This window comes from Momordica charantia, assembly GCF_013281855.1.
Source record: "Momordica charantia cultivar OHB3-1 chromosome 2 unlocalized genomic scaffold, Mcharantia_2.0 BLBB01000002.1, whole genome shotgun sequence".
Lineage (NCBI taxonomy): Eukaryota > Viridiplantae > Streptophyta > Magnoliopsida > Cucurbitales > Cucurbitaceae > Momordica > Momordica charantia.
This window is the reverse complement of record NW_028275160.1, coordinates 5,174,068-5,192,611: the sequence shown is the minus strand read 5'-3', so window position 1 is coordinate 5,192,611 and position 18,544 is coordinate 5,174,068. Positions and strand designations below refer to the sequence as shown.

General features: G+C 36.7%; 2 protein-coding genes across 2 annotated transcripts; one reads left to right on the top strand and one right to left on the bottom strand.

Moving 5' to 3' along the window:
* Nucleotides 1-873: 873 nt before the first annotated feature.
* LOC111018067 (phosphoglycerate kinase, chloroplastic) lies at nucleotides 874-4,381 on the bottom strand. Its single transcript, XM_022294011.2, has 6 exons — nucleotides 3,755-4,381; nucleotides 2,996-3,073; nucleotides 2,635-2,895; nucleotides 2,082-2,399; nucleotides 1,735-1,893; nucleotides 874-1,333 (listed from the first exon to the last, which is right to left on the bottom strand). Exons 1-6 carry the CDS (start codon nucleotides 4,379-4,381, stop codon nucleotides 1,124-1,126), a joined length of 1,653 nt encoding a protein of 550 aa, XP_022149703.1. The 3' UTR covers nucleotides 874-1,123.
* Nucleotides 4,382-5,754: 1,373 nt separating this feature from the next.
* On the top strand, nucleotides 5,755-18,091 carry FTSH12 (FTSH protease 12). The gene is made up of 19 exons (XM_022293950.2): nucleotides 5,755-6,576; nucleotides 7,235-7,419; nucleotides 8,173-8,399; nucleotides 9,112-9,383; nucleotides 9,785-9,862; nucleotides 9,941-10,183; nucleotides 10,277-10,417; nucleotides 10,541-10,708; nucleotides 11,712-11,824; nucleotides 12,259-12,475; nucleotides 13,870-13,941; nucleotides 14,890-15,009; nucleotides 15,101-15,217; nucleotides 15,302-15,478; nucleotides 15,755-15,874; nucleotides 15,986-16,060; nucleotides 16,619-16,726; nucleotides 17,475-17,555; nucleotides 17,669-18,091. Exons 1-19 carry the CDS (start codon nucleotides 6,163-6,165, stop codon nucleotides 17,744-17,746), a joined length of 3,006 nt encoding a protein of 1,001 aa, XP_022149642.1. The 5' UTR covers nucleotides 5,755-6,162; the 3' UTR covers nucleotides 17,747-18,091.
* The last annotated feature ends 453 nt before the right edge of the window (nucleotides 18,092-18,544 follow it).

Sequence of the window (18,544 nt, the reverse complement as noted above, 5' to 3'; positions counted from 1 at the left end):
CGTGAGAATTATCAAGGAATTACCGCACCTTATGTAATTAAATTAAATTCTAACTGTTTGATATAAGTATCATTAGTAATTGAATTCCTTTAAGTCTGTTGTTTCTATTTCTTCATTTTTAAAAAAACAAAAGTCTCTTAATTATTCTTTTAGAAGAAAAGTCTCTTAATTATGAATTACTAGATATGTCTATGATTTATTTATAGTAATTGGTTACATTTATGTAACTTAGTATTGACACGGACATTGAGTTAATGCTAAACCTATTACCAAATTGCAATAATTTATATAGTAACAACAACGGTGTTATTTGCATCCACCGGTATGATTACGATAGTCACATTAATTATTTCAAATAATATTATGAAATGAAATAATTTAACTAATTTAAAGTAATTAGACTTTACCTACTAAAAAAACAATCAAGTTAATCTATATTTGTATTTTACATAAAAGTGGTTATAGAGACAAACTTTCACTCTCCATCTTGCTCTTTTAATTTAATCACTTACATAATTATTTCAGTGACAATTTAAGCATTTTCATATTATTGCACACCACACTACTCATAGAGACAAACTTTCACTCTCCATCTTGTCCTTTTAATTTAATCATTTACATTATTATTTCAGTGACAATTTAAGCATTTTCATATTATTGCAAGTAGTGTGCGATGAGTTTTTTAACTATTAATAATTGACATGGTTTTTTTTTTACAATAACAAATAATTAACACATGTCACGTTGAGATAAAATGAACAAAAATGTAAAAAGTCTTGAAATTTAATTTAATCATTTACCAATCCACTTGTATGAAAAATTCAGACTCAAGCAGATTCTCAAGTAGTTCTGGTTATTGTCTCGGAGAGAAAGTAAGAGGAAAGTGGAGATTCATGCACAAATTTATTACAGCTCTTAAAAAAGGTTGTCCCATAGCCTGTTCACAGCAGGCAAGGAAGCCAAATGCGGAGAGACCAGAAAGGGAACAACATTTCGAGATCACTGCTTTTACAACGAAAACTCATCTTCTTCTACAACAATATATTTCTCTGTTACACGACGTAATTTAAGCATCCAATAGCGACGCGAGAAGAAAAAAAAAATTAAACGAATAAGCCGTTTCCTACACGGCAACAGGTACGGCTTCGTCAAGAGCAAGGACACCGGGAAGCTCTTTGCCTTCCAACAGCTCCAAACTAGCACCACCACCGGTCGAGATGTGGCTCATGACGCTTGCGACTCCGACCTTCTCTACAGCTGCAACCGAGTCTCCACCTCCAATGATGGTCGTCACCCCCTTTCCGCTGAGCTCCGCTAGTTTCTTGGCTACCGACTGCAATCAAGTGCATATTTCAGATTGATGCTGTGACCATATAAACACATCTGCTATACATGCTGTGCACGAGTTGAACAGTATTGGCTTTCATGTCTCTAATCATGTCATGCTACCAGATGGACCAAACAAGGCAGGTCCTTAAGAGTACCGTGAATGTTCGAGATCGCACATCGGGTCACAGTGTTGTCACAAATATATGAAGGTCGGCATATCAAGGCCACCCCAATAATAGGGGAAGGCATGTTGTTGAAACATGAATGTCATGTTAGAAGAGTGACAGTCCCCCCCCCCCACACACAAATTCTCACTTAACGAATATCTATTAGGCTATATTAGTACGAAAATGACATCAATGAAAAGTTCGTTTTTATTGGCACCACAGATAATTGGTGCCTTACCTCTGTTCCGACTGCAAACTTGGCGAATTCAAACACTCCCATGGGTCCATTCCAGATGATAGTTTTGGTACTGTCCAAAGCATCATTGAATGTCTTTATAGAATCTGGTCCAATGTCTAATCCCATCCATCCATCAGGGATGGCAGATGCCGGGACAATCTGCAATGCAAATTTAAGTTATTTATTTCCCTGCTCCATAGAGCATTCCACAGTTTCCAAAAAATGCAAAATCAGTTGAAAATTATGGGTAGTTTGGTTAAAGCCACTATATATATCAATCAAATTCGTTTCAATAGCACTGCATTGGTCTGAGAAATGGATCTAAGAACCAAGATTTACAGACAAACCTTGCTGTTTGCATCGGGAGCAAACTTGTCTGCAATGACAACGTCGGTAGGTAATAAGAGGGACACTCCTTTCGCCTTGGCCTTTGCGAGGAGGGAGGTTGCCAGATCTAGCTTATCCTCTTCCACCAAAGAAGAACCCACGGAAAGTCCCTGTGCCTTGTAAAATGTAAAGATCATTCCACCGCCGAGGAGTAGGATGTCACATTTTTCCAGAAGTGACTCAATCACTCCAATCTTTGACGACACCTTTGAACCACCAACAATGGCAGCAAATGGCCTCTTTGGGCTTGACACAGCCCCAACTAGATAGTCAAGTTCCTAAAGCAAGAACCCGCAGGGGTTAAAGATCATTAGACATTGGTAAAGTAATAACAATATAAACATCAGGCCAGCAATTATTTGGGTAGTCTGAGGTTCGTGGGTTATGAGCAGTCTGAAACCAATTACCAGTTATAATTCAAGATCATCGAAAACAAAAAAGCAAATCATGTGAAGAAATATATGATACTTTTTCAGGTAACAAGTAGATCGAATGTCGATTAAAGGAACCAACCTTTTGCAAGAGGAAACCAGCTACAGATGGCTTCAAAAACTTAGTGACTCCCTCGGTTGAAGCATGAGCTCTATGGGCAGTTCCAAATGCATCGTTCACATATAGATCAGCTAGAGAAGCAAGCTTCTTTGCAAACTCAGGTTCATTTTTCTCTTCCTCCTTGTAGAATCTCACATTTTCAAGGAGGAGGACTCCACCTTCGGGCAGGGAAGCAACCAAATTCTCAACCTCGGGACCGATACAGTCGTCAGCCTTCACAACCTGATGGGATATGACTCACAGAAATGTTCAGATGTGACCTTAATGGAGGCCAAATAAAAGAAAAGGAAACCCTTCTTTCAGATCATGAGGAAAAAGGTACCTGAATGCCAAGGAGTTCAGAAAGCCTAGGCACAAGAGGTGCCAAGCTGTATTTTGGAGTCACACCTTTCGGTCGTCCCTGAAAAAATCCATCATGAACGACATAATCACCAGATTATACAGCATAAACGGTAGATTTTAAGCACTCTCTTTATTGGTAAAAAGAATAATTTGACCCTGTTCTTAAGTTTGGATTGATTAATGGTCAATAACTCAAAAATCCCACTACATGCAACGTCCCTGAAAAATCCATTATTAACAACATAATCACCAGCTTATACAGCAAATTATTTATTGGTAAAAAGAATAATTTGACCCTGTCCTTCAATTTGGATTGCTTAATGGTCAATAACTCAGAAACCCATTTCCCACTACATGCAATGTCTCTGGAAAACCCATCATGAACAAGATAATCACAAGCTTATACAGCATAAACACTAGGTTTTAAGCACTCTATTTATGGTAAAAAGAATAATTTGACCCTGTTCTTAAGTTTGGATGATTGGTAGTCAAAGGCTAAAAAACCCATAAACCCATTTGCCACTACATGCATGATGCAATGTACCATCAAAGCTACATCGCCGAACCCTTCACTTTACAGATTCCATTAACCGAGAGATGTCCAATTGGGAAATTGACGAGTAACCAAGCCAACAACCACTTGAAACAGCTTAATAGTTACCGTCTTCCAGATTCACTAATCAACTTCCTGATATAACAGAACAAAAGCCGAACTTAGAAGTCCCGAAAGTACACTCACCAGATGGCTGGACAGAATGACTTTAGCTCCTTTCTCGGCCAAATACTGGATTGTAGGGACGGCAGCCCTAATCCTGGTGTCATCAGTAATATTCTGGTTCTCATCCAAGGGAACATTCAGATCGGCCCTCACGAACACCTTCTTCCCCTTCAAGTCAGCGGTAGTCAAATCCCCAACACTCTTCTTCGCCATGGACACCACACCCCTCGAAGCCTTGCCCCGAAACGGCCGAATCTTGGAAGCGACGTGGAGGGAGAAAAGTGGGTCTGCCGCGGCGAAGCCTAGGCGCTGAGTGGCGGCGCTGCGGAGGCGAATTGAGGAAGAGGAAGTGGCGGGCGCGAACTGAAGAAGGGCGGCGCGGGTTGACGAAGTGGAGGAAGATGTGGTGGGGAGGAGATGGAAAGTGGCACGGGAAGCTGCGGAAGCCATTGATGGACGCAACAAAGAGAGAGTGGAGAGTGGGTGTGGTGTGACAAACGGAGAGCTGAGCGATTTAGAGAGTTTATGAAGAAGAAATGGGAGATTGATGATTGGTGGAGGAAAAAAGAGATTGATTGATGGGAGGAGATGTGGACGAGAAGAACAATGATGAACGAATGGGTAATATCGGTTTGTGGGTTTGATCATAGATTTCTCTTATCGTTGATATGAGGTTCACGATCCATAGTCTCTAGATTGTATGAACTGTGATGAACTACGTTGGTTGATGAGTTCGATTTTTTGGCCACTCCACTTCATTTCTTGTTATTTTAATATTTGTATTTGTAATGTATCCCTGGACTTTAGAAAAATAATATATATTTTTACTGGATTGTGTTTGGCCAAAGTTAACTTAACTCAAGCTATCTTTTTTTTTTAATACATGTGAAGATAAATTTCAAATTCACAACTTTGTAATTAGAAGTATGTACCAATTATTGTTGAGTTATGCTCGTTTTGGCCAATAAAAATATCTATTACTATTGCAGAAGTGGTCAAAGCGAACCTACCTTAATTGGAATATATCTCAAACTGAAAGGTTGTGAATTCGAATCCTCCTCTCCACATGTTATACTAAAAAAAAGAAAACTATTGTAGGAGTGGAAATTTATTTGAGGTGCTATACACAATTTTGTTTGGTAGAGTTCAACATATTTACGGTGTGCTGACCAAGGATATTGATACAATTTATTGTGAATATAAACTTAAAAAAACAACTAACGATATGACAAATAAAAAAAAATTAAGAAAGAAGAAGAAAAACTTACAAAAGGGAGATAGCTAGGGAGGTTAGAAAAGTGATTTCCCATTTCCTCCCCTCAAATAGAAGACTAGTCCATAACGAAGAGACTTAAGAGAGATAAAATTGGTTCTAATGACTCTAATCCAGGGTAAGGCTTATTAGTATATTTCTACGAGTTTTGAAGATTCCCAATAAGTCTATAGTAAAGATAATAGTTGAATACATGAGAGCAAAGAATAATATCGTGGCCGACTGGACAGGATCCCTGACTAACAACCTTATCTCTATAGAATATACTTTTAAAAAGTAAAGATAAGACGTGACTGACAAGACATAATAGAACCCCTACTTCAAGAGAATCTTATCATAGATTAAAACATTCAAAATAAAGATGAAAAAATAAACCTCCCCACACAAACAAACACCTTTACAAAAACGAATACAGATCTCCATTATATTTGAGGCATATTCAATTTTATCATCAGGAAAGCAACTCGATGACGTCACAATTTCTTCCAACAATTCACACGATCGCCTTTGAAGAATTTATAACTACATACTCCTCGAGATTAGAGATAAATAACCGTAGACTTACAAAATGGCTATCCAAACGCCTAAAGTTGCCGCACAGATCTCAGTTGGGCCCAAATATGGGCCTGCATATAAGAAACCAACCGTCAGGTGGTTGGCCCATTATGTCCGGCCCAATAAGGCAACAAAGATCATGTTGACTAGCGGGCTCCAAAGTGCGCGCGCCACAGCCTGGGCTCGGGCGCTGAAAGTGGACGGATCAGGCGATGAGGATGGCGTTGCTGGTTCAATCGAATCCAAATTATCCGGGCGATTATCGGCGGGTCCGGTCGATTACGAGCAGCAGCTAAAGCTCCTCTGCTGGCAAAAATACATTGGAAAAGACGAGGCAAACGGCATCCACAACATCTAGACATGGCAGCGGAGCCGTGAAATTTTCGTAGTTTGTAGTTTTTGTTGAATTTCAGGGTCGAACATTGTAGAGGTGAAGCTTTTTAGCTTCTTTATCGTGAATTTTAGCCGAATACAGTGACTCTGTCCATGTGTTTGCTGGTTCCATATAAACCCCTGGCTAAAACCCCAAGAAACCATTAAAGACCAATCCCATTTCAATTTTCAGCTTATCTTCCACAATTCGAACTCAATCTCTTCGGAGATGGATATAGGAACTCGTTGCAGACCGAACGAACTTCTCTCCCCGTCGACTTCATTCGTCCAACGGTCTCAAAATGTCGTTCTCTTCACTCTGCCAGCCAAGCGTCGAGCTAAGTGCTCACGCCAGAGGACAAAATTTCGAGTTCTAGGTTCCGCTGATAGCAATGGAGCTGACGGGTTTCCTTGGCGAAGTTTCACTAGGTCAGTTCGTCGCGGCTCCGAGAAGTTTTGGTTGAATTTTGGCGAGTCTATGAGAAAGGAAACTGGGTTTGATTTGAAACATGCTGATGTGAAGTTGGTTGAATTTTTTGGGCGGGCTAATGAGCGGCTAGAGAATTTGGGAGCTGAGGTGGAGAGGTTTAAGACTGAAATATTGCCGGAATTTGCAAGCTGGAACCGTTGGGAACGCTGGAAGGTAATCTTTCAATTTCATCATACATTATTCTGTTCATTTCTGGTCGAGAAGTCGAGTAAAAAAATTATCGAGTTATCATGCTAAATTTGAAAAATGTACCTTCCAATGTAGTTGAAGTGGCTTTTTATTCTAGTCACTTTTGTTTTAAACCACTTCTCGGTGAAAGATTATCTTTTAGGACGGCTTCACTAATTGTAAGGACGTCCCGGAAGATGAAAATTTTGACGTGGGTAATTGACTAGACCTATACTGCAAGAAGATTCAGTAAGTTCTGGTCATATGGGCAATTGACCATAATAAAAACTTGTAGGTTCTGGTAGGACGTTTAATAATTGTTTGAAGAGCATTTTTGTTTGACAAGAAAGCAGTAGTTGTTTCTTTTTTCATTGGTACGGTGAATTATTATTTCTACATCATTTTATTTTCTAAAGCAGTTTTAATTGCATAAAATGATGTTATCTACGAACTTTTTGCTATCGAGTTGATATTCAAGTTCGGACAAATGAAAGAGAACTTCACACTTTTATAATGGAAAATGCTCCTGCGGCTGAAACTTGAAATCATACACTTCGCTGTAGATTCTCTAAACTTCTCTGCATCTACATTTCTTTTTGAATAAGCTATATAGTGCTATATTTTGTTTCTTTTGCAATTCCAGGATCTCAAGAACTGGGAGCCAAGACGAGTCGGTGCCTTGATCCTCTATGCTTTTGTTACGATTGTTTCTTGTCAAAGAATTTATATGGCAGTTCGAGCTCCGTTTGTAGATCGCCAAAGAAAACAGCTTACGGAGGCTTATATGGAAGCGTTGATTCCTGAGCCCTCGCCTAACAATATAAGAAAGTGAGCTTCAGTTTTATTTTTCTTCTTTTTTCAACTGCCGAAGCAATATATCAAAAATTAAAATACAAACCTGTACTCTAACGTGGCATATCAACTTCTGAATATTGTTTACTCTGTGCTGCCTATTTATACTTTTAAGAAGCCAAAGTTGCACCCATATGCATGTAAAAGTATATGAGCTTCATGGTTATCTGGTGAAGACAGAATATTATGTTTTATTTTTTTTATTGGTGCTGCATGATTTTTTTGTAAAGAAGCCCAAGATGCACCAATGTGCATGTAAAAATAAAATACTTGTTTATGGTGGTTAACGGGTGAAAACATTCTCAAGGTGAGGATAATGTCCCTGGCCATACAGATCAATATCAGTATCTAGTAATAATCTGTTTGCATCTGTGTCATCCTCTCCTTCAATAAGGAACTTGATTCAAAGCTTCAACAAGTCAATAACTAATTTTTTTAGGCTTATTATTATTGTTATTTGTTTCAAATCTAGTAGTAGTCAACCTAGCTTGAAACAGTATTACATTCTTTGTTCTGTAGCATAGAAAGAGTAAATTGACATTAACTTCTGTAGTGTCACTGGATTATTTCCTCTATTAAGCTTCTCAGGAAACTTTCAGAAATTTACAGATTAAGACAACCTTGCTTGATTAGAAGTGCTGGAATCTATCGTGAGTTTCATTTTGGTCGTTCTTAGCTAAATCCACTACTTTGTAAGTCACGATTGGCTTTTTTTACTGCACTGTGCAGGTTTAAGAAAGGTTTATGGAGGAAGACAACGCCCAAAGGTCTGAAAATAAAGAAATTTATTGAAGGAACTGACGGAACCCTTGTTAAAGATTCTTCTTATGTTGGAGAAGATGCATGGAGTGATGATTTGGAGCCTCTGCAAGAAAATGTTAAAAAAATCATTGACAGTGACGCAAAATTTAAGGGTGATGAAAAGGAGAAGATAAAAGAACAGTTGGGAATATCAGGTTATGGTTTATAGATAGACTCAACGTGCTTTATAGTTTATTTGTTGTTTATTCTAATTCACCTTTGTTGCTGCATTTGCTTTTCTGGTATGTGTATATTATTGCTCTAGTTTGTTCTCATTACATTGAGTAAGCAGGAAATCTCTGTCACTCTCCCCCTCTCCTTCCCTTCTTCCCTAGAAGGACATTCTTGCTGAAATCAATACTGTATTGAGAACCCAAACAAATTTTGATTGCCAGATCCTTTTTTTTTAAAAAAAAATAAATAGTGGCTGCATGACAACGATGTCTTTGTTTAATTTATTTACATTGTATTTATATGATTTTATACATATTTGAAAAAGGCAAGATCATGATTTAAAGATAAATATTTTACTTGGTAAGTGTACGGTGACTTGAGATTCCAGTAGGAGTTAGAAAGGGCGAAAGAATGAGTGGCTTCCATGATTGCTGTGTTATGACTTGTTTTGGTTTATAAACTTGTTTAATCAAGTTTGTATTATTCTACAGGATGAGCAGTTGTGGTACTGAGTCCTTCATAAAAATTGGTAATTAAGCACTAGTAGAACACTGTAAAATAGATCCTATCCCAACCAAAAGGCCACAGAGAATTGTGCTATATTTCAGTTAAACATCCATCTATGGTGTGCGATACACTCAATTTTACATTCTTTAGAGCCAGAAACATTTATACTTTACTCGACTAGTGCAGGACAGAAAGACGATGCTACGTGGCGTGAAAGGCTACAAATGTGGAAGGAGATCCTTAGAAAAGAGAAATTAGCTGAAGATATAGACTCTCTACGTGCTAAATATGTTGTTGAATTTGACATGAAAGAGGTTGAAAAGAGTCTTCGTAAGGACGTGGTGGAGAGAAAAACAGATACTCAAGGAACAAGGGGACTTTGGATATCTAAGAGATGGTGGCGTTATCGACCTAAACTTCCTTACACATACTTTCTTGACAAACTTGATTGCTCTGAGGTATAATGCTCTTATTCCCATGTTATGCATATCCTGAAAATCATACTTATTGGCCTCTGGCAACTTTTAAATGCATTTTCTCCTAGTTTTTTAGTGCTTAATTCCTTTTAATTCGTGTGCTTGGAGAATACGAATTCTGTTTAAAAAGTTACTGATTTATTAACATAGCATTTATATTTCATAAATCTTGATTGGAAGCATAATAAGATCGGTATCGGTGAGTTAATTATATCAGTTGCATGTTCAACAGAATGAATAGTGCTAGTAATAGCACAATCAAGTTTATTCTATTGTTGTCTCAGTAAAAAATTTTACATTGTCATTTGAGCACTACACATGTTCTTATACATGGTCTTATATTTAACTGGTTTACAATGATGCTGTGGATTGTCTTAGGACAGGTTGCTGCTGTTGTCTTCACTGAGGACCTGAAAAGGTTGTACGTAACAATGAAAGAAGGTTTTCCATTAGAATATATCGTAAGTTTGCTGTTTGACCACTATGGCACCATGCACTGTTCCCCTAGTTTTTAATTTTGTCTATTATACTTTGAATAGGTTGATATTCCCCTTGATCCTCACTTGTTTGAGGCTATCACTGGTTCTGGGGTTGAAGTTGATCTCCTTCAGAAGCGCCAGATCCATTATTTCCTCAAAGTTCTGATTGCATTGCTGCCTGGAATATTGATCCTGTGGCTTATTAGGGAGTCTGTTATGCTTCTAAGTATTACTTCTAAGCGTTTTCTTTATAAAAAGTACAATCAACTTTTTGACATGGCGTATGCAGAAAACTTTATCCTGGTAAAGCTTTAGATTGTTTATATATATTTATCGACCATCTATTCTTTGTTACTTGTCTAATGTTTTCAACCTCGGTCATTTTGATTTGGCCAGCCAGTTGGAAATGTTGGTGAAACAACATCAATGCACAAGGAAGTAGTTTTGGGTGGTGATGTTTGGGATCTTCTTGATGAGTTGATGGTATATATGCAAAATCCTATGCAGTACTATGAAAAAGGGGTGCAGTTTGTGCGGGTAAATCTTCCCCTTTTCTTTTCCTTCCCCTTCTTCCATTCCGGTCAAGCATGGGTTGTTCTGTTGCCCTGTTCTCAGAATATAAAGAGATGAAATTGACTTCTTAGTTTTTGTGCATAACAGGGTGTTCTCCTTTCTGGACCTCCTGGTACTGGGAAAACACTTTTTGCGAGAACGCTTGCCAAGGAAAGTGGATTGCCCTTTGTCTTTGCATCGGGGGCAGAGTTCACAGATAGTGAAAAAAGTGGTGCGGCAAGGATCAATGAGATGTTTTCTATTGCAAGAAGAAATGTAGGCTATGTCACCTGAAAAAGTTTGTGTTTATTGTTATTATTATTATTTTCATGACAACTTCTCAGTAGACTAACTATGTCCATTCCTTCCGAAATATGAATTGCCAAAGCATCTTGGGGTAGCACCCATTCTTCGAGCGGCTATGAGTATGAAAGTTTACCTGATATCCATTTTGGTTTTTGACCTGCAGTTTCGAAGTGCACTCCTTAAATTATGGCTTTATTTTTCTGTTTTTAATATTTCCTGCACTTAGTTAAATTCCACTATGCTTTTTCTTTAACCACTTGGCAAGCTTTGAGAAATGTGGGGGTGTCGTGGATTATCTTTGTTTATTACCATAATTTCCTGTTATTTGAACAAAAAAGGGATTCGTTTTGTTTGACCACTTAGTTTTTCTTCCTTTTCCTTTTAGTTTATTTTTACAGGTTCCATATTTGCTTCTAAAAAGTAATTTTAGGAGCAATAAATAAAAAGCCACCTGAAATAGTTCTTAGAAACATTTTTGAAAACAAAACTGGAATTGGTTTTGAAAATAGTCTTCCAAATAAGTCCTTGTGTTTAGATTCTCATTTCAAGTTTATTTATAGGTCTTTAAAAACTTATTCTTTTATGGTGTACATGCAAATATTGTTATGGGTGTCCAAGTAAGTTATATTATGCATTGCTGATTCAATTGTTATGATTCATGAATTAGTTATCCAGATTTTACATGTCGTTTATGAACTTGTCTTAATTGGCATTCTGGTAGGAAACATTTCATTTTCTGAACATTGGTAGATGAACTCTATACAGGTAAGTTTTATGGAGTGGGGGTTGGGGAGTGTCTTGCAACGATGTAATTTTGGTTTGTGGTTAAGCTCAGTGAAGAATCTTGGTCTTGGCTTATTTCCTACTCAATAAACATATCAATGAAAGCATTTATTGAATCCCACTGTCTCTTCATAAGTTTTGTGACTCTAATAAAATCCAAGAAGAATATCACAGCTTGTTGTATCTGCAGGCTCCATCATTTGTTTTTGTGGATGAAATTGATGCTATTGCTGGAAGGCATGCGAGAAAAGATCCAAGAAGAAGGGCAACTTTTGAGGCTTTGATTGCACAACTTGATGGCGAGTTAGTGTTTTGATTAAATGCTAGCAATATGGACGTGTTTTCCATTATACTTTTGAGGCCATTTGGTTCATTCAATATATTTGAGTAATCTATATTTGAATTGCACAATGTGAGTGAGCATATAAGATGACCAAAATGGCTATGGTAGGATAACAGGAATGAACATAACACTAGCATAACACAACTAGCAAGTGAGACCATTTACCTAGCCAAGCTTTGCATCTAGTTTAACCTAGAATGGAAGGTGTTCGTGTTCATGTAATAGTTTCCCATGGTGGGGGTTCCCTTTACTCTGGCCTTTAGGTTATTTTCTTTTTGTGCTCTGAAAATTTTGTCAATGAGAAAGGAATTTCAGTCACATAAACTTAGGGTTTGAAAACATTTTTAGAATTTCCTTCTTTTGTTGATTAGTTTGATTGTCTGGTTATTATCAGGAAGGAAAAAACTGGTGTTGATCGGTTCTCACTTAGACAAGCCGTGATATTCATCTGTGCTACTAATAGGCCAGATGAGTTAGACCTTGAATTCGTCCGTGCTGGACGTATTGATCGTCGTTTGTACATAGGCTTGCCAGATGCAAAGCAGAGAGTGCAAATATTTGGTGTGCACAGTGCTGGAAAGCAACTTGCGGAGGACGTTGATTTTAGAAAGGTTAACTTGGTTTCTTCTTTTTACACACTGCTTTGCATCCTTTTGACTTGTGTATCTATGTTTCCAATGCACAAAATGAGAAAATTTGTAATCATTTTTGGTAGGTAAGATTTTTGGAAGGAATTAATTATCTCTCAAGAGGTTTAATTGTCTATATGGCTTTTCTAATTAAAACAACAAATCATTTTACATGCATTTTTGCAGAGCTTCTCGCTGCTCTCCATTGAATTATCAATTTTAGTTTAGTCCATTTTATGTCTTCACTGCTATTGAAAAATTCAATGAAACCTCACTCAATTCTGATCAAATATTGACCCTGTTTCCTCAAGTTGAATAAGATCAGGATTCATCAACCTTTGCGATCTTTGCACTATTTTGAAAGGGTGATGGAGGAGAAATAAAACGATTGTTGAAGAGGAAATTAGAGGGTTAAGATTATGATTTGTATACATCTTAAAACAAAAATTACTTTGTTAGCATTTGTCACTAGACATGGAAAACATCTTTTTCAGGGGCTGTCAATTTTAAAACTACTTTAAAGATGTTGTCATATATTTGGAATCACTATCCTCACGTTCATGATTTTGGAATGAACAATAACCTAAGTTAAAACAATAATAGAAACAGAAATTTAATTTTGGAAAACTTTACTAACATATTTACGTTAAAATTTTGATCTAAAAGCATAAAGCTCTTTTTTGAAGACGGCTCCAAAACAACCCCTTAATTGCTGTAATTATCATAATATGTATATGTTTGGTGAACTAGCCACTATTTGCTGAAATAGACTTCTCCCGGTGACTTGTTATGTTCTCAAGTTTTCTATATAAACTATCTTTTGTAAGTTCAATAAATCTTTAGAGACTTAGAAGTGATGTTTCCCTCACACTCACTTGCCATTATTACATTCATAAATTCTAGGTCAAAATTAGGGATTGTAAAGAAAGAACAAACAAGTTTCTATCTGTTTCATCATATCTTGTTCCTTTCTTCTTGCTGCTTTAATTTTGAGAGTGCTTGACCATGGAATTATTCTTCCATATTTTGATTTGCCATCGATATCTTCCACTTTGTATGAGCAGAAAAGGGTTTAAAGCATCTATTCTCTTTTATTCAGAACAATGGACCATTCAGTTATTCTTATCAAAAAATGGACCATTCAGGTATTTTTGTGAATTGTTTAGGTGATACACTTTCGAGAGGGCGTTTAGGGAAGAAAAGAACATGGGTACTTCTTAAAATATTACTGCCTCAATCTGTTGTAGCATTGTTGACTTGCTTAATTCGGTTACTTTTATTTGTATCTCTATACTTAATGTTGCATTTTTCTTTAAGGTTCCAATTAGTTTTGGAATTTCACCTACTCATCATCTCCACTGTCTTTTCCTCAACAGCTTGTGTTCCGTACGGTTGGTTTTTCTGGAGCAGATATACGGAACCTTGTCAATGAGGCAGCAATAATGTCGGTAGGCTATTAATTTTGTCTCGTGAATACCGTCATTTTGTTCTTCAATAACTTGAGCAGAAAAGAGTAAGCTTCTCTGGTTCTGAAGGATATTTCAATAATTAGATTAACACCTGCAATGCTTCTATCTTTTCCATGAATGCACAATACATCAAGGATAGAAGTTAGAGGGAAACCTTAAATTACAAAGTTAAATATATGACCTTTCCCGTCAAAAACAATGAGAAATTAAGAATTTTGAGAAGAGTTGACCCCATCACAATATTTTTGCAAACTAGCCTTTATTTCAAATGTTTTTTTTTATGAAAAAGAAAAAAGAAAAAAAGATCATATATTAAAAAAAACGTAGAGAGAGAGAATAAAACAGTCTACCACAAACAACTAATACAAAAGTGCCTATTAATCAATATTAAAAAAAAACGATGTTGTTACCAAAAAAATGTGTTTAAAGTACTCCAAGAGGAGGTTGTGAGCTGTACAGTGTAATAAAATTTATTGTCGATGACTCTGATTTTACTACTTTTTCATTCTTCCCTTGGGACGTTGTTGGAGATACCCTTCTGTACACGTACGTTTGGCTGGAATATTTACGTATGGAACCCATTATTTTTTAGCATAGAATCTAGTCTATGAAGTCTCTTGTTTTGTTTTTTCTCATCTCCCATTCCCACACTGTGAAGTCTGTTTGACTAGTATTTGACGGTTGCCAAATAGGCCTCTCAGGTCATCTGTATATTTTCAATCTATTTGGTCATTGCAGCACTATGGTGTTTTTAGGCTCCTTTCACTTATTTTTTCTTTCTAAGTGTACGTATAAGTCACTTCAATTTTGCCGTGGTGTTCAAAGTTGCCACAAAGTTTCTGTCTTTTATCTGTACTGAAATTTCTCACTTCTGAGCAGACTCACTTTACTCTTCACTTCTGATGTTTAATTTCGTTTGGATACTAGGTGAGAAAGGGACGTTCCAAGATCAACCAGCAAGACATTGTTGATGTCCTAGATAAACAACTGCTTGAGGGAATGGGGGTACTTCTCACCGAAGAAGAGCAACAGAAATGTGAAGAAAGAGTATAAATCTATCATCATCTTCTCATTGACATTTCACAAATACTTTGGTCATTATCGTTGCTAATATTACTTTTTGGTCACTGCACAATAGGTTTCTTTTGACAAAAGAAGACTACTGGCTGTACATGAAGCTGGTCATATACTATTAGCTCACTTGTTTCCTCGTTTTGATTGGCATGCCTTTTCTCAGCTTCTACCAGGGGGCAAGGTGGTATTTCTGGCATAAAAATTATGCGTACCACTTAGTTCTCTGGAAATGTTATCTGCTAACATGGTTGTCTTTCAATATTAGGAAACAGCAATTTCTGTTTTCTTCCCGCGAGAAGACATGGTTGACCAAGGTTACACAACCTTTGGTTACATGAAAATGCAAATGGTGGTAGCTCATGGAGGACGCTGCGCCGAACGGCTTATATTTGGCAATGACATAACTGACGGAGGGAAGGATGACCTAGAGAAAATAACGAAGGTCAGTATTTCTAGTCTTATTTATAAAAGATTTGAAAAGTTATAATTATATCGGATAATAAGAAACATAACTTCCTGTCATGCCTCTTAATTATCTTCTTGCACACAAGATTCTCTAAACTATTTTAATCATAAAAAGCTGGAATCTGAGTATTTTGCTTTGCTCTAAAGTACCTATCTTAAAATTATTTCTTAATTGAAAAGGCAGGCATGTCCAGAGATAAACGTAAAAGATTTTTATCTGAAGTTAAACTTCTTCAGTTCCTTGTGTTTCCAGATTGCTAGGGAGATGGTCATTAGTCCTCAAAATTCAAGACTTGGGCTTACTGCTTTAACCAAGAGAATTGGGTTGGCGGATCAACCAGATAATCCAGACGGAGAATTGATCAGATACAGGGTATTCTTCTTCTCTAGTGGTTCAAATGTTGCCAAAATAACCTGATACTCTTTGCTTTTGATCAATTACCCTCGATTAACCTGCTTATCTTCTGCCTCTTTCTTGTGTCAGTGGGATGATCCACAAGTGATTCCGGCCAATATGACACTCGAATTGTCTGAGCTGTTTTCCCGGGAGTTGACTAGGGTACTTCCAGTTTCTTCAGTTTCCATTACTGTATCCTAATGTGTTCTGAAGAGGGTGCATGCATGACATATTGACATGATTTGCATCATTGTTTGAATCCAACTTGTAGCTGGATATTTAAAATCGTATGAAAATACAATAAAACTGAACTGATAATATGCAACTATTTCTAGCAAAAAAGTGATGGGAAGATTCATAACCTACTTGGAATTTGTATGATTTTTAGTATTTCTGGGCGATTACATTTCTATCCCGTACATAACCATAGATTTCCAACACCACCACAAAATTAGAAATGTTCAAAATGCAACTCTAAACAAGCAAGTGTATTGTGAAATTAATGGCCAATGTAGCAGATAATCTGTTTGTCTAGAACAAGAACAGTATCAACAGTCTACTTCTGAACTACATGTATGGGTTCTGTGTTATAAAATCAACCCTGGACTCGTTGAAAGAAGAAAAGAAAAGAAATGGAAAACCTTTGACCGTTCTTCAGAGCTCATCTTTTGATATATGAAATATCTATATTTTGTGAAAGTTTGAGTATTTGTTCTGCAGTATATCGAGGAGACAGAAGAACTGGCCATGAATGGTTTGAGGGAGAATAGGCACATACTGGAAATGATTACTGAAGAACTGCTGGAAAAGTCTAGAATTACTGGATTGGTATGTCAATATCCACTTGCTTGCGTTAAAGTGTAGTGTAATTTGGTTCTACATTTAAAACACAAAGTTAAAACACAAACACGTACAGGCACGTGCATGCACAGATCCATATATGTGTATACATCCAGATTAAGGGGTCCCTGATTACTGAAGATGATTAGATGAAAAGGCTACTGGAATATAGTTCCGTTACACACTTCTTGGTGGTGTTATAGGCATAGAAAATTCTTTTGTAATTACAGTCCCTCATCGATTTTGCAAGATTGGAGAGCTTTTCTTCATTAGTTCTTGGGAGGCGAAGAGCCCTTAGGCTGTTTTTTTGTGGTTCTGTGCCTTTTGTCTATAAAATGTTTCTTATCTAAAAAAAAAAGAAAAGGCCACTGGAATAAATTAAACCATGTTCCCTACCACCACATGAGCAGAATATGAGAATCCTGGTCATTTATACTTGTATTGCCACGGGAACCTATATAAATGGACAAAAACCTAGCTTTAAAAGGGGGATTGAGAATATGGGTGAATTTTTATGAAATACTATGAAGCTTATTACTTTAAGTTACTTTCTAAGCCATTGCTTCGTTTGGTTTAATCATTATTATTAGTATCAGTGGCAGACTGGTAGCTTTTATTTTCATTTAATTCTTCACCTTCTGAGTTTTTAATCGAAACCATTTTCAACAAATTGAATTTTCATGGTTTCACAAGTCTTACATATTTTATCATTCCCTTTGTTTGTCCCCTCTTGTAGGAAGTTGAAGAGAAAATGAAGGGCCTGTCGCCGATCATGTTCGAGGACTTCATCAAGCCATTCCAGATAGACTTAGATGCGGTAACTCTTCCCGTTTACCCCCCTGTCATTATCCAAAATTCTTTGCTTTCCTTTTAGGCTCACTTTCATTTGGAATTGAAGGTAAGTCAATATTGAGTTGCATATTTGTGTAGGAGGGAGCGCTGCCTCATAAGGATAAACTGCGGTTCCAACCACTCGATGTATACCCCGCCCCACTGCACAGATGTTGAAGGGGCTCTATGTGTTGCTGCTGTAGTTTGGTTTGATGATGCTTGTGAATGCAGTCAAGAGCCAAGGAGGAGCCAAGCAGAGGCCCCTGGCTTATTCACAATTGAACCTTTCAAATGATTATAAGGCGCATCGGCTTCGGCATAATAAGAGAAATAATTTTGTTGGCTAAAGCATCAATAGGTTTAGATATAAGATTTATGCTTATTTGTATTGTATTCTCTATTTATTTAACTATTCAGAATAATGTAATGGTAAGGTGCCTGCCATGAGTGCCATAAATTCGTTTCAAGTGGATAAGATAGTTATTACTATTTTTAAAGCTGATGGTTTGATTTTGACGGTCATAGTTCAAGTGGATAAGACACCTATTATTATTAAGAAGTCGATGGTCAGATTTCTATTCTCACAATTGTTGAACTAAAAAATGTGTTTGATTGTTGAGGGACTCCGGCAGAGAGTTCATATCTTGATTTTTTGTTCCAAAATAGGTTAAATATTATTTTGATCTTGATATTTCATTCTGATCCTCTACTTTCAAAATTTTTATTTAGTATTTAATATTTTTAACTTTTATTAATTTTAATTTAGGTACTTTTGAAATATTTATTTTGGTGTCTTTACCTTTTGATCTATCAATTTTATTTATTTTTTCTATCATAATTTTAGTGACCAAAATGGTCACTTGGTAACTAAGCAAAACTCTAGACGAGGGAAAGGACAATTGAACTATGTTCATATATTTTTTTTAATATAAATGAGGTTGAGAATTCGAAATCACTATATTTTTGATAAAAAAT

Coding starts and splice junctions, on each gene's coding strand:
- FTSH12 (XM_022293950.2), top strand. CDS start 6,163: ATGGATATAGGAACTCGTTGCAGACCGAACGAACTTCTCTCCCCGTCG. Junction 7,420..8,172: donor TCGCCTAACAATATAAGAAA/GTGAGCTTCAGT, acceptor TGCACTGTGCAG/GTTTAAGAAAGGTTTATGGA. Junction 16,061..16,618: donor TTTCCCGGGAGTTGACTAGG/GTACTTCCAGTT, acceptor TTTGTTCTGCAG/TATATCGAGGAGACAGAAGA.
- LOC111018067 (XM_022294011.2), bottom strand. CDS start 4,381: ATGATCAAACCCACAAACCGATATTACCCATTCGTTCATCATTGTTCT. Junction 2,896..2,995: donor CTGAACTCCTTGGCATTCAG/GTACCTTTTTCC, acceptor ATATCCCATCAG/GTTGTGAAGGCTGACGACTG. Junction 1,894..2,081: donor CTCCCGATGCAAACAGCAAG/GTTTGTCTGTAA, acceptor TTTGCATTGCAG/ATTGTCCCGGCATCTGCCAT.